Raw genomic sequence first — 12267 nt, 5'->3', positions numbered from 1 at the left:
GCCTGCTGCCATAAATATGATAGAGCAAGTATCTCTATATAACTCAAAACATTCACAATTCTCGGGTATATAGGACACAATCAAACTGGAAACAAGGTCCTGTGGTCCAAATGTAGCAGCCAATAAAAATATAAGATTTTAAATATATACCGGGGAAGCACAAGAACAACACAACGAGATTTATCTCTGGCCTACTTATTAAAAAAAAAAAAAAAAAAAAAGGTGCACTAAGCCCATTAATTTGAAATGAAGAACCTCTTTATTTTAGTAAGGGAAGTCCGCTCATAACTAAGTCAACTTAAATGACCTTTATAACAGCTCCAACAAACGGCTTGATAATAATATGTATATGTGCTTTTAACAACTCAAACTTAAATGACCTTTATAATAGCTCCAACTTAAATGACATGTATTGGGCCACTTTTAGGTTTGTCTCCTCATTAGACTTCACACACAATGCTGATTATTTTGGTAGAAATTGATTTTCTTGTCATTGGGATCGAGGGGTTCAGGTATAAGTCGGAACGAAATGGGGTGTCCAAGGGTTTTAAGGTTATTTTGTAATTTTTAATAAATTTTTGGTACAAAATGTAATTCTCGAAAATTTTATGTGCATATGAACTTTTTATTAAGAATGGCAACGAAACAGGTATGTGAGAGGCTTCAAAAAACCCGCCCCATTTTATCGGATACTAATGGGTATCCATCCTGCTACACTCAAGTTTTCTATTCATATAATTTATTAAAAGTTTATTTATAATACATTAAATTAAAACTCATAAAAAATTTTAAAAAATAATTTCTAGCATTACAAAACACTTTCAAAGCATAACAATACAACAATTCAAGTATTAAGAAACACAAAAACAATTCAAACATAGCAATGCAACAATTAAAAAAATATAAACAATTTAAATCTTAAAACATAAAAAATATAAATTCAATAATACAACATTAAAAAAATCATAAATTTAAAGTTTGAAAGCTAAAAGCACCTATATATGCCTAATAAAAAAAATTAAAAAAAACCTCTAATTTTTTTTTATTTGTTTAAATATAGACAGAGCAGGTATGGGAGTTTCTGATTGGGCCAAGACTTTGAATGATGTGGATTCAAGTGTATTCTTGGTTGGAGTAATTGGACTTGAGGGTTTATATTTGAATGGATTTGGGCCCTTTTAATCCTTAAGTGGATGTGCTTTGGATTGAGTTTTGGAGTAATGGGCCGAGTGTTTCTGGTCTAAAATTATATGGGCTTGAGCTGTGTGTATTTCCGATTAGGCTGGTGGAAGTGAAGGTCCGAGTCTGATTTTTAGACGGCTAGTTAATGAATTTAGATTGGGCCTCACTTGTGTTGGTTATGTGATTGAGGGTTTTGATTCAGATTGGGCTTAGGCTATAAAATCTAATGGCTTTTGAGTTTGGACTAGGATTTAAATGAGGGCTAGTGTAATATATTAAGCCTAAGGGATTTTGAGTTGGACCTCAAGGTCTAAAGAACCGGGTTTCCTCATTGGGTCGAGCAAACTCGACCCATACTCCTATTTCTCTAACCAATCTCACCCATGTACCCACCCTATTCTAAAACATCTCTCCCTCTCTATCTGAAAAATGAAAACTCTCTCTCTAAGCCAAGCCCAAATGATGTTCTCTCTACTCTTTTCGACGTGGGTGTGTGTATTTGGCAGATGGGTTTGTATTTTTCGTGCATGCCCATCTACAAACAAAACTTCATCGAAATGATTGTTTGACGTAAAAATACTAATTGCTGAAAATTATGTTCAAATCCAATCCTTGATCTTAGCTTGTTTTGTTTTGTTTTGTTTTTATTTTTTTTATTTAGTTATTTTTTCTCTGTCTGAAATGTGCTAAATATATATATATTTTGAAGAAGAAGAAGAAGAAGAAGAAGAAGAAGAAGAAAAAAAAAGATTTTAAAAAACTGTATATGAAAAATAAAAATAAAAGCTAAGCTAATAAATTGAAGGCAGGCGGATTGCCAAAAAAAATACGGAATAATAAGATATAAAACTCAAACAGAACATAAACACATACATAGATTTGAATAAATCCATCCTACGGACACATTCTCAACCCCCACCCCCGAGGTAAGTATGTGATTTTCTCTCTTTTTCTAAATTAAAAATCTCACTTCAACCTACAAAATATAAGATTTGACCCTTATTGAAAGTGCAGCAGCTACTGATATGAGATGCACCAGCCAAGCCACAAGGATAGTAGGCAGAGCAGCAGTTGTTAATGACAAGTGTGTTGATCAAGCCACGAAGGCAGTAGTTGCTGATGAGAAGTGCACTGCTCAGAGCACAAGGATTACATCAAGTGGATTGATAAGCACAGAAGAATTGGAAATGCTTGAAGCCATGCCAGAGCACGTGTTCTTCATCCAGTAGCATTGAAGAAGTTAGTTAGAAGTTAGTTCCATAAATTCAGGAGTCAGTTACTCTTGGATTGCCACGTGTACAGATTCTAGAGGGCACCAAATAACAGATTTTGGCGCCAATTGTAGGGCGGTTACATCCTCCTGTGTATATATAAACAGAGCATAGTAATGTATTTTCAATTAATTCAATTTCTTGTAACTTTCTTTCTCCATCAATGAAATCCTCTCAATTCTATTTAGATTTCCAATCCTTTACACAACTAGCGAGCTTCTCTGTAGTTGTGTCAGTTCTAAGACCAAGACCACTTTCAATTTGCATTCAGATCTTTCTGCTGTTGAGCAGGAGATGAAAAGCCTTGCGGATCGTATAAAAGATGTCAAACGTGAAACGGAAGCAGCGGAGAAAGAAGGAAACGAAATCAGAGCTCAAGTCGTAACTTGGCTTAAGGATGTGGAAACGCTTCAGCCTAGAGTCAATGCAATTGAAGGCCAAATGTTCACCAACAAAAAGCCTTCTCGATGTTTCTTAAATTGCAGAAAGCGGTATAGAGCGAGCAGGGAAGTGGAAGAAATTCTGAAAGAGATCAGAAGGCTTCTTCTTGTAGCTGGAAATTTTGACTCTGGTGTGGCTTGTCTTACTAGAGTTCCCAGAGCAGTGGAGCATATTCCTGGGCCTTCAATTGAAGGTCAAGACACTGCATCAAAAAAATTAGACGAGACTATGAAGGTATTGGATGTTGAAGGAGTCCAAAGGATTGGTATTTGGGGACTCGGAGGAGTTGGCAAGACTACTCTGGTGAAGAACTTGAACAATAAGCTCGAGAAGGATTCTACGCAGCCTTTTGGCATCGTCATTTGGGCCACCATTTCTAAGAATTTCGTTATTAAAAATGTCCAGACACGGATAGCGGAGAGATTGGGGTTGGAGGTAAAAATGGAAGAAAGCGAGGGGGGAACAGCTAGTCGGCTTTATCAAAGGTTTCAGAAGGAGAAAAAATTTCTTCTCATTCTAGATGATGTTTGGGAGAAAATTGATTTGGACTCTTTGGGTGTTCCGGGGCCTGAAGTTCATAAAGGTTGTAAGATAATATTGACTTCTCGACTTAAGGAAGTCTGTAGGGCTATGACAACCGATCTCGAAATCAAAATAGAAGTTTTAAATGATGTTGAAGCTTGGCAATTGTTTTGTCAAAAGGTAGGGGATGTGGCTTATCTAGAAGAAATTAAACCATTAGCAGAAGCAATTGTAAAAGAATGTTGCAGATTACCACTAGCCATCATCACCGTGGGAGCTGCCATGAGAAAAAAGACAAAGGTCGAGTTGTGGAAGCATGCGTTAAAGGAGTTGCAAAGATCAGTGCCTTCTATAGAAGGAATTGAGGCTGAGGTCTATAGGCCGTTGAAGTTGAGTTACGACTCATTACAAGGTAACAACATAAAATCTTGTTTCTTATATTGCTGTTTATTTCCCGAGGACTATACAATTTATATAAGGGAATTAGTGCAATACTGGCGGGCAGAAGGTTTGATAGGTGAAGGACAGAATTGGGCGGATATGGACGAAGGCATTTCTTTGATTGAAAATCTGAAGGACTCTTGTTTGTTGGAAGATGGTCCCTCCGACATAACTGTGAAGATGCATGACGTTGTTCGGGATGTTGCTATATGGATTTCATCATCGTCTGAGGATGGGTGTAAATCCCTTGTTCGTTCGGGGATTGGGTTGAGTGAGATTTTCGTTGGAGAGTTTTCAAATTCAAATTCTCTTGATAGAGTTTCTTTCATGGGTAACAACATAACAAGGCTACCTGATTGCATGATACAATGTTCGAAGGCCTCGGTTCTGCTACTCCAAGACAATGATGCCCTTGACACAGTTCCTGAGAAATTCCTGCAAGGATTTGAAGCACTCAAGGTATTGAATCTCAGTGGAACCAGCATCCGGTCATTGCCTCATTCTGTACTTCAACTTAGAGATCTCCGTGTTCTTCTTCTTCGCAATTGCAGTAATCTTAAAGAACTACCCTCACTGGGAACGCTTACTAAACTTCGAGAACTTGATCTTCGTGGCTCGTATAAGGCAAATTTGCCAAGAGGGATTGAACACCTAAGTTGCACTCATTTATTTCGTTTATAACCTTATATTTCTTCAAACCTCCGTGATGAAAAAAAAAAAAAAAAAAAAGTTTTTATGATGTAAGCCACAATTTTCTTATATATGTTGGATTAATGATCTTAGCCAAATGCATTCACTACTTGCTTCATGGATTGCAATAATTTCTGAGTGATTTGAAAAGGTAGCGGATAATGTTTGTTTGATTGATCTCCATGATATAGAAGTGTTGCACAAGTGAATAAATATGCTCTTTGTGATCAGCCTTTATGTGGATCAGAAAGATATCTTGCATTTGCATACCTAATCAACTATGGATTTGATCCCTTGGGGTAAAATAATCTCAAGTTAGTAGTTCCACATAGGTAGCGTAAGATATGCTTAATTCCATTCCAATGTCTTCGAGTAGGTGCAGAACTATATCTTGCCAGTAAATTGACTAAAAATGCTATGCAGGTTGTGTGCAATTTAAAAGATACATCAAGGCACCAATTGCACTAAGGTATGATACTTGAGGCCCTAGAATTTCTTCATGATCTTCTTGAGGACGAAAAGGGTCCTTTTTGACATCAAGTGACCTATTCACCATTGGAGTGCTTAAAGGATGAGCATTATCCATGAGAAATTGCTTTAGGACCTTTTGTTGGGGGTAAAATTTTGATGTTCCCAAATAGAATATTGGGTAGCCAAGCCAAAACTTGACGATGGGCCCTTGAAATAAAGCCCAAAAGCTTTCGATGCCGTGTAAGCCGGCCCAAGCAAGAGATAGAGGTTGCACCTTGACAAGAAGACAACAATAAAGCCCAATAAACACGTTATTATTGTTAGTTTGTTACATTATTAGTCATCTTACAACATCATAGTTCAAATCAGTTCTCCAGAGGTACGGTAATTTATATTCTATTATTAAATAAATTTAATAAAGTATTAACTTTAGGAAGCTCTTGTGTATTTTGTTCCATAGGGTCATAGTACTCTCAGCCATCATTACATCAATATGAAGAAAAAATTCCAAAAGTCTCAAATACATTATAGCCTCCTATAGTAAAACAATAAGTAAATATTAGTGGCTGCATAGTGATGAAAAAGGAGTTATTTGGCATGGTATGAAGGGAGAGAGAGATCTTAGCTCAGTACAGCAAGTATTAAACTAAGATTTTGGTGAGTATGTGTGCATAAGGCATGAATGAGGTAATATGGGCTGTTTTGAGCATGCGAATGGAATTAATACTAAGGTTAAGGCTTTAGTGAGTAGTATGCTGTTTGTGACTAATTGGGAGGCATTTATAGGCTGTGATTATGCAAAAAAGGAAAGGAATGTCTGAGGCTAGGTGAGTGTGGATTAAGGGGAATGAGTTATGGGCTTGAGGAGAGCTAAATTACAAGCAAAATGGCAAACAAATCAGAAAGTTTCAGAGGGAGTAGCTGTGTATTTGTGGGCTGAGATGCTTATACTTTTATAATGGAGTTTAGAGAAGCATTAATTAACAAGAATCCAAAAAACGTAGGTCTGATTTAGGGGGGGCAGGATAGCTTAATTAATAACTTGGATTTGGCCAAAAAATGAGAGATTTGCTTTTGGGGTTGTTTTGCTTCTTTGGGCAATGTCACACATGGGTAGTATTTGGGGTAATCTTGCATTAAATGCTAAGCTTGTTGAGATTGTGTTTAGCCAATGGGATTAAGACAAGTATTAAGGAAGAATTCTAGTGCTACAACTGAGATTTGGACCCTAAGAAGTAGGATTCAACACCCCAAGCCAGGTGTCAAAGTTTAAGGCCACTTCAGAAGGTTCCACTGGAGATCTCTTTATGCCCTCCAAACCACATTTTCCCAAATTTTTCCCTTTAGGATTCATAAACTTGGTTCATAAACCAATTACATACATTTTTAGTAATAAAAAGAAGTATTTGGTTGAAGATTTCATGAACTTAGAGGACTTGGTTGTGCCTTCCTTGAGTGGTGACCAAAACTTGGGGAAAAAGGGTATTTATTGCCCATTAGCCTTTAGGTGTCAGCCTCTGGTACTGTTCACATCAGAGTTGGTAGTGGGACAGGTGGCCCGCTTCTAATTTGGTTTAGGAGTTTGGTTGCTTCTTAAGGTGACCTCTAGCAGAAGGCAGAACTGAATGGAGTTCTCCAATGGGGTCAATTTGCACACATGGGCTATTTTGGCTGTGATTTCATGTTGGGCTTGGCCATAAAGGCTGAGTATTTTGATGGGCCTCTGACTTGGTGATTCTCTCCACATAAGCCTATCCTTTTGCTTTCTCATTGTGAGCCTTACAAAATGGACAAAGCTACCATATATTGCCATGGCTTTTAATTCCACATGGGCTTTAGTTGTTAGTAGAAATAAAATGAATCCATGAGTTTTAATAAATATTTATGATAGATTTTGAGTATTAATTTTCATGGGCTTTAAATAACAACTTATATAGTTTCTCATAATTTTTGCTATGGATTACCTTGTAAATGATATTTTCTTTGGGGCTTTTTAAACAATGACCTCCAATATTTTCTTGAGAATAATATTTACCATGGGTTTTAAATAGAGGCAATATCCATGGGTTTTAAATATGGTAACAACCACTATAATAGAATAATGTGATATTCTCATGAATTTTTCTATAGATAATCATAATGGACATGTAAGATGAATAATTACCATGAGTTTTGGAAATAAATATTATGAATGTTGTGATGTAAGATAGATAGTGAACATGAGTTTATAATATGATATGAAATAAATAAATGTCATGAGTCTAAGATAAATAATCATAACTTTCCATAGGCTTTTATAAGATGATTGCCATGAGTTTTGAGAATAGATAATTCATAAATTCCATGAGCTTGTAATATTATAGTAATAGGTTTAAGAATTTAAAGTATTGTTCATTATTGGACTTTTAAGTGAAATAATTATGATATAGTATTTTGCCAAGTATTAATAACCTTGAGCTTTTGATAAAATAGTGCCAAGTAGTTAGCCTGGGAATTGAGTTTTCATATTGCTAATGAGAATTCGGCTTCAATGTTGCCAATGAGAATTGAGCTTTAAATATTGCCAAAGAAAACTGGGTTTTGATATTGCCAATGAGAATTAGGCTTTGATGTTGCCAATGAAAATTGGGCTTTGATATTGCTAATGTGAATTAGGTTTTGGATAAATAAATTGCCATGGGTTTAAACCATGGGCTTTGATTATGGATTTGAATTCCATTGATAAAATTGTTTTGCCATAGACTTGAATCATGGGCTTTTCAAATATTACCAAATATAAGTATTTATGGGCTTTAAATAGAATAAGATATGTGTATTGGGTTTATAGGGCCGGTTCTGGGCTTAGTTTATATCACGACCCAATTTAGATAGTGAGATATAAAACATTTGTGATTAACATAATATTAGAGCAAAAAATATTTGGAAAAACCCAATAACTTATTAGTGGTATTTGAAAATAAATAGGTGGTACTCAAATAAAATTAGGTATTAAAAAAAAAAAAAAGTATCCTAACACCTTTTTTGTGTATGTTGTCTAGTGAACAAGAATTTTATTTGGAAGATGTTCAATTTGTAGTCCAAGACAAAATTTTGTCTTTCCGAGTTCTTTCCTATCAAACTCATTCTTTAAATAATTTGCGGTTTTTGTGAGCTCTTCTAGAGTCCCCACAAGATTTAAATCATCAACATAAACCACAAAAATAGCAAATCCAGATTTTGATCTTTTAATTAAAACGCATGGACAAATTGGATTATTCTTAAACCCTTCTTTCAATAAATATTCACTGAGGCAATTGTATCACATGCATCTGGATTACTTTAAACCATATAGAGACCTCTGTAGCTTGATAGAATATACATTTTGAGATGTGGAATTATATGCTTTAGGCACTTCAGAGATTTTCATGTATATATCATTATCTAATGATCCATATAGATATGCTATAACCACATCCATTAAATGCATATCTAAATTTTCTGCTACTACCAAGCTAATCAGAAATCTAAATGTGATTGCATCCATTACAAGAGCATATGTTTCATCATAATCAATGTCGGGTCTCTGTGAGAAACCTTATGCTACAAGTCCTATTTGTACCTTGTAATTTCATGTTTGTCATTACGTTTTTGTACAAATACCCATTTATATCCTACAGGCATTACATCCATAGGTGTTTGGACTACAAGCCCAAATACGTCACATTTTAAAAGTGAATTTATTTGTACCTGAATTACCTCTAACCACTTTGACCAATCATTTCTATGTCGATATTTTTCTATAGATTGTGGTTCTATTTCATGATCATTACTTCCAATAATGTCAAGGGAAATTTTAAATGAAAATATGTTGTCAACAACTATTTTATTTCTATCTCATATATCTCCTGTAATCACATATTATATTAAGATCTCTTTATTTTCAGGTACTTCATTTTCTTTAGAGGATAATCCTTCAGGGGACTCCTCTTTAAGAGGATCCTTTTTAGAATGTTCATTTTCATTAGATTTTTGTTCAAGAATTTCAGATAGATCAATTCCTTTTGTTGCTTGCTTCATAGGTATAACCTCTTTAGGGGTTGCAACTTGATTTTCCTATATTTTCCTTTTTTGAGGAATTTTATCTTTAGTGCCAATAGGTCTCCCACACTTCAAGTGTGATTTAGATTCATTTGCTGTTATTTTAATTGATTGTTCTTTTGGGATTTCAATCCTTGTTGGAGTATTAGCAGTTGGAATATGACATTTCACAATTTTCTTATTGCCAGTGAATACATCCTATAATTGACTTGCAATACCTTGCAAATGAATGATCCTCTAAACTTCATATTCGCATTGATTTGTACGAGAATCAAGATAGCATAATGCCAAATCATTCCAAGTTATCTATCATCGTGCTTCAGGCAACGCCTTTTCTCCCCTTAATGGTGGGAAAATAATTTCATCAAAATGACAATCATTAAAATATGCTGCAAAAACATCACCAGTTAAAGATTCAAGATATTGAATAATTGATAGAGAATCAAAACCAACATAAATTCCAAGCCTACATTGAGGACCCATTTTAGTGCATTGTAGGGGTGCAATAGAAACATATATAGCACAACCAAAAATACAAAGGTGAAGAATATTTAGTTGTTGACCACAAACAAGTTGTATTGGTGAGTGTTTATGATTAGTTGCTGGTCTAATGTGAACTAATAATGCAGCATGTAATATGGCATGTCCCCAAGCATAAACAGGTAATTTAGTTTTCATTAGTAAAGGGCGAGCAATTATTTGAAGTCTTTAATAAGTGCTTTAGATAAACCATTTTGAGTGTGTGTGTGTGTGTGCACGCGCGCGCAACAGGGTGTTCAACATCAATTCCAATTAACATACAATAATCATTAAATGCTTGAGATTTCAATTCACCTGCATTATTTAGATTCACTTGCATTATTTAGACAGATTTTCTTAATTTCATAATCAGGAAATTGTGCTCTCAACCTAATGATTTAAGCAAGAAGTCCAGCAAATGCTACATTTCTAATAGAAAGTAGAGAAACATTTGACCATCTAGTTAATGCATCTATTAAAATCATAAAATATCTAAATGGGCCAGAAGGTGGATGTTTAGGTCCACAAATATCATCTTGAATTATTTCTAAGAAAGATAGAGATTCAAAAACAATTTTTGATAGCAATGGTCTGACAATTAATTTTCCTTGGGAATAGGCACTGCATGTATAGTCACTTGGTTCATTAAGGGGTGTCCATGAGAGTTTTCAATAATTCTGGATATCATAATTGATCCTAAATGTGCAAAACAATCATGCTAAAGTATAAAGATCTTTGGATCAGAGCACTTCTAGTGCATTGCAACATTTGCTTCAATTGTTCTTATTGTGATGTAATACAAACCAGAAGAGAAAATAAGCAGTTTTTCTAATATGAGCTTCTAGCTCAAAACCATTAAAGTAATATAAATATATTCTTTACTACCTTCATTATTGCTGAGCAAATTTCTTCTAACTTTAAAAGAATACAAAGCATTGTCAATACAAAATCTTGTACCATTTAATATTTGTTCTTCCAGAGCCCTCAATTATGTTTGATGAATCAGATATGGTATTGACCTTTGCTTTGATCAATGTTAAGCTTTGAAAGTATTTCTTATCTTAAAGGATTGTATGTGTTGTTGCACTGTCTGCTAGACAAAAATTTTCCCCAGTCATCTTGGAATTATACTCATGAGTAGGATCCATGCTTCTTCGAAATATACAAAATGTATACATTGAATTTTATAGCTTAGAAATGAAATAAACACGTAATGAAGTATACTTAAAGCTATCATAGATAATAGTCAGAATACAATGCAGAGTAATATTTTTGCACTGCTAACATGTAAACAATCAAAAAGATCATAAGAAGAATACAAAGGAAAAATAGTAGAACCATATTGCTAATATGAAATATGTATATTTTCTTTGTTTATGGTGTGTTTTGCAATGGTGATAAACACACATATATATAGAAGGATTGGGGGGGAGGGGGGGGGGGTTTAGAAGCTGAAAAGTTTGCTTCTTTTGGAACAAAATCCCTTAAATCCAGAGCAAAGGATACTTTAGGATATTTCTCTTGGATTTCTGCCCCCCCTAGTGCGCTGTGTGTGTGGCTGATAAGCCATTGGCGTGAACAATGAACAGGTTTTTGGATGTATTCATGAGATTTCCTGAATCACAGGGTCTTCCTAGACTACTTTGATTAATCAGTGAGATTATATATATAGAATGTACACTGAACTTTATTAATTTAAGCACACACATAATTTACATAGCATAATCTTATGATACAATGAGAGGAAATATTTAATTGGTACCAACATTTTGATCACCAATTAAATTCTCAACTTCTCTATCCATATCCTCAAAAAAGTCAAAAGCTTCAAGNAGGTTTGAGTCGAGGACCATACAATACCTTGGTTCTGTCTATCACTTCTATTGTTCCTGTATAGAGGTTTGAGTCCGAGGCAGTCAATACCTTGGTCTGTCTAGTACCCAGGTATAATGGTGTGACTAGTTTTCCACAGGCTTGGGTCCGAGGACCATACAATGCCTTGCCTGTCTATCACTTCTATTTTTCTGTAAGTGTCTTCCTCATATGTTTGAGTCCGAGAGGTGCAATACCTTGGTTCTGTCTAGTACCCAGGTATAATGGCATGATTAGTTTGGCCTAGTGGCCGAGGACCATACAATGCCTTGGGTCTGTCTACACTTCTATTTTTCTGTAAGTATCTAGTTTTCCCATAGGTTTGAGTCCGAGGCACCATGCATACTGGTTCTGTTTGTACCCAGGGATAATGGTGTGATTAGTTTTCCCATAGGCTTGGGTCCGAGGACCATGCAATGCCTTGGTTCTGTCTATCACTTCTATTTTTCTATAAGTATCTAGTTTCCCCATAGGTTTGAGTCCGAGGACCATGCAATACCTTGGTTCTGTCTAGTACCCAAGTATAATGGTGTGATTAGTTTTCCTATAGCCTTGGTCCGAGGACCATACAATGTCTTGGTTCTGTCTATCACTTCTATTTTTCTGTAAGTATCTAGTTTCCCCATAGGTTTGAGTCCGAGGACCATGCAATACCTTGATTCTGTCTAGTACCCAGGTATAATGGTGTAATTAGTTTTCCCATAGGCTTGGGTCCGAGGACCATACAATGCCTTGGTTCTGTCTATCACTTCTATTTTTCTGTAAGTATCTAGTTTCCCAA

The 12267-nt window shown here is 35.3% G+C and overlaps 1 protein-coding gene across 1 annotated transcript; it reads left to right on the top strand.

Annotated features, from left to right (window-relative positions):
* The first annotated feature begins 2686 nt into the window (after nucleotides 1-2686).
* LOC136066381 (disease resistance protein At4g27190-like) lies at nucleotides 2687-4538 on the top strand. Its single transcript, XM_065770624.1, has one exon. It carries the CDS (start codon nucleotides 2748-2750, stop codon nucleotides 4536-4538), a length of 1791 nt encoding a protein of 596 aa, XP_065626696.1. The 5' UTR covers nucleotides 2687-2747.
* The last annotated feature ends 7729 nt before the right edge of the window (nucleotides 4539-12267 follow it).

The sequence above is a fragment of the Quercus suber genome, unplaced genomic scaffold, assembly GCF_002906115.3.
Source record: "Quercus suber isolate HL8 unplaced genomic scaffold, Cork oak 2.0 scaffold_33, whole genome shotgun sequence".
NCBI lineage: Eukaryota > Viridiplantae > Streptophyta > Magnoliopsida > Fagales > Fagaceae > Quercus > Quercus suber.
Note: the sequence above shows the minus strand (reverse complement) of the source record. Positions and strands in the feature narration are given on the sequence as shown.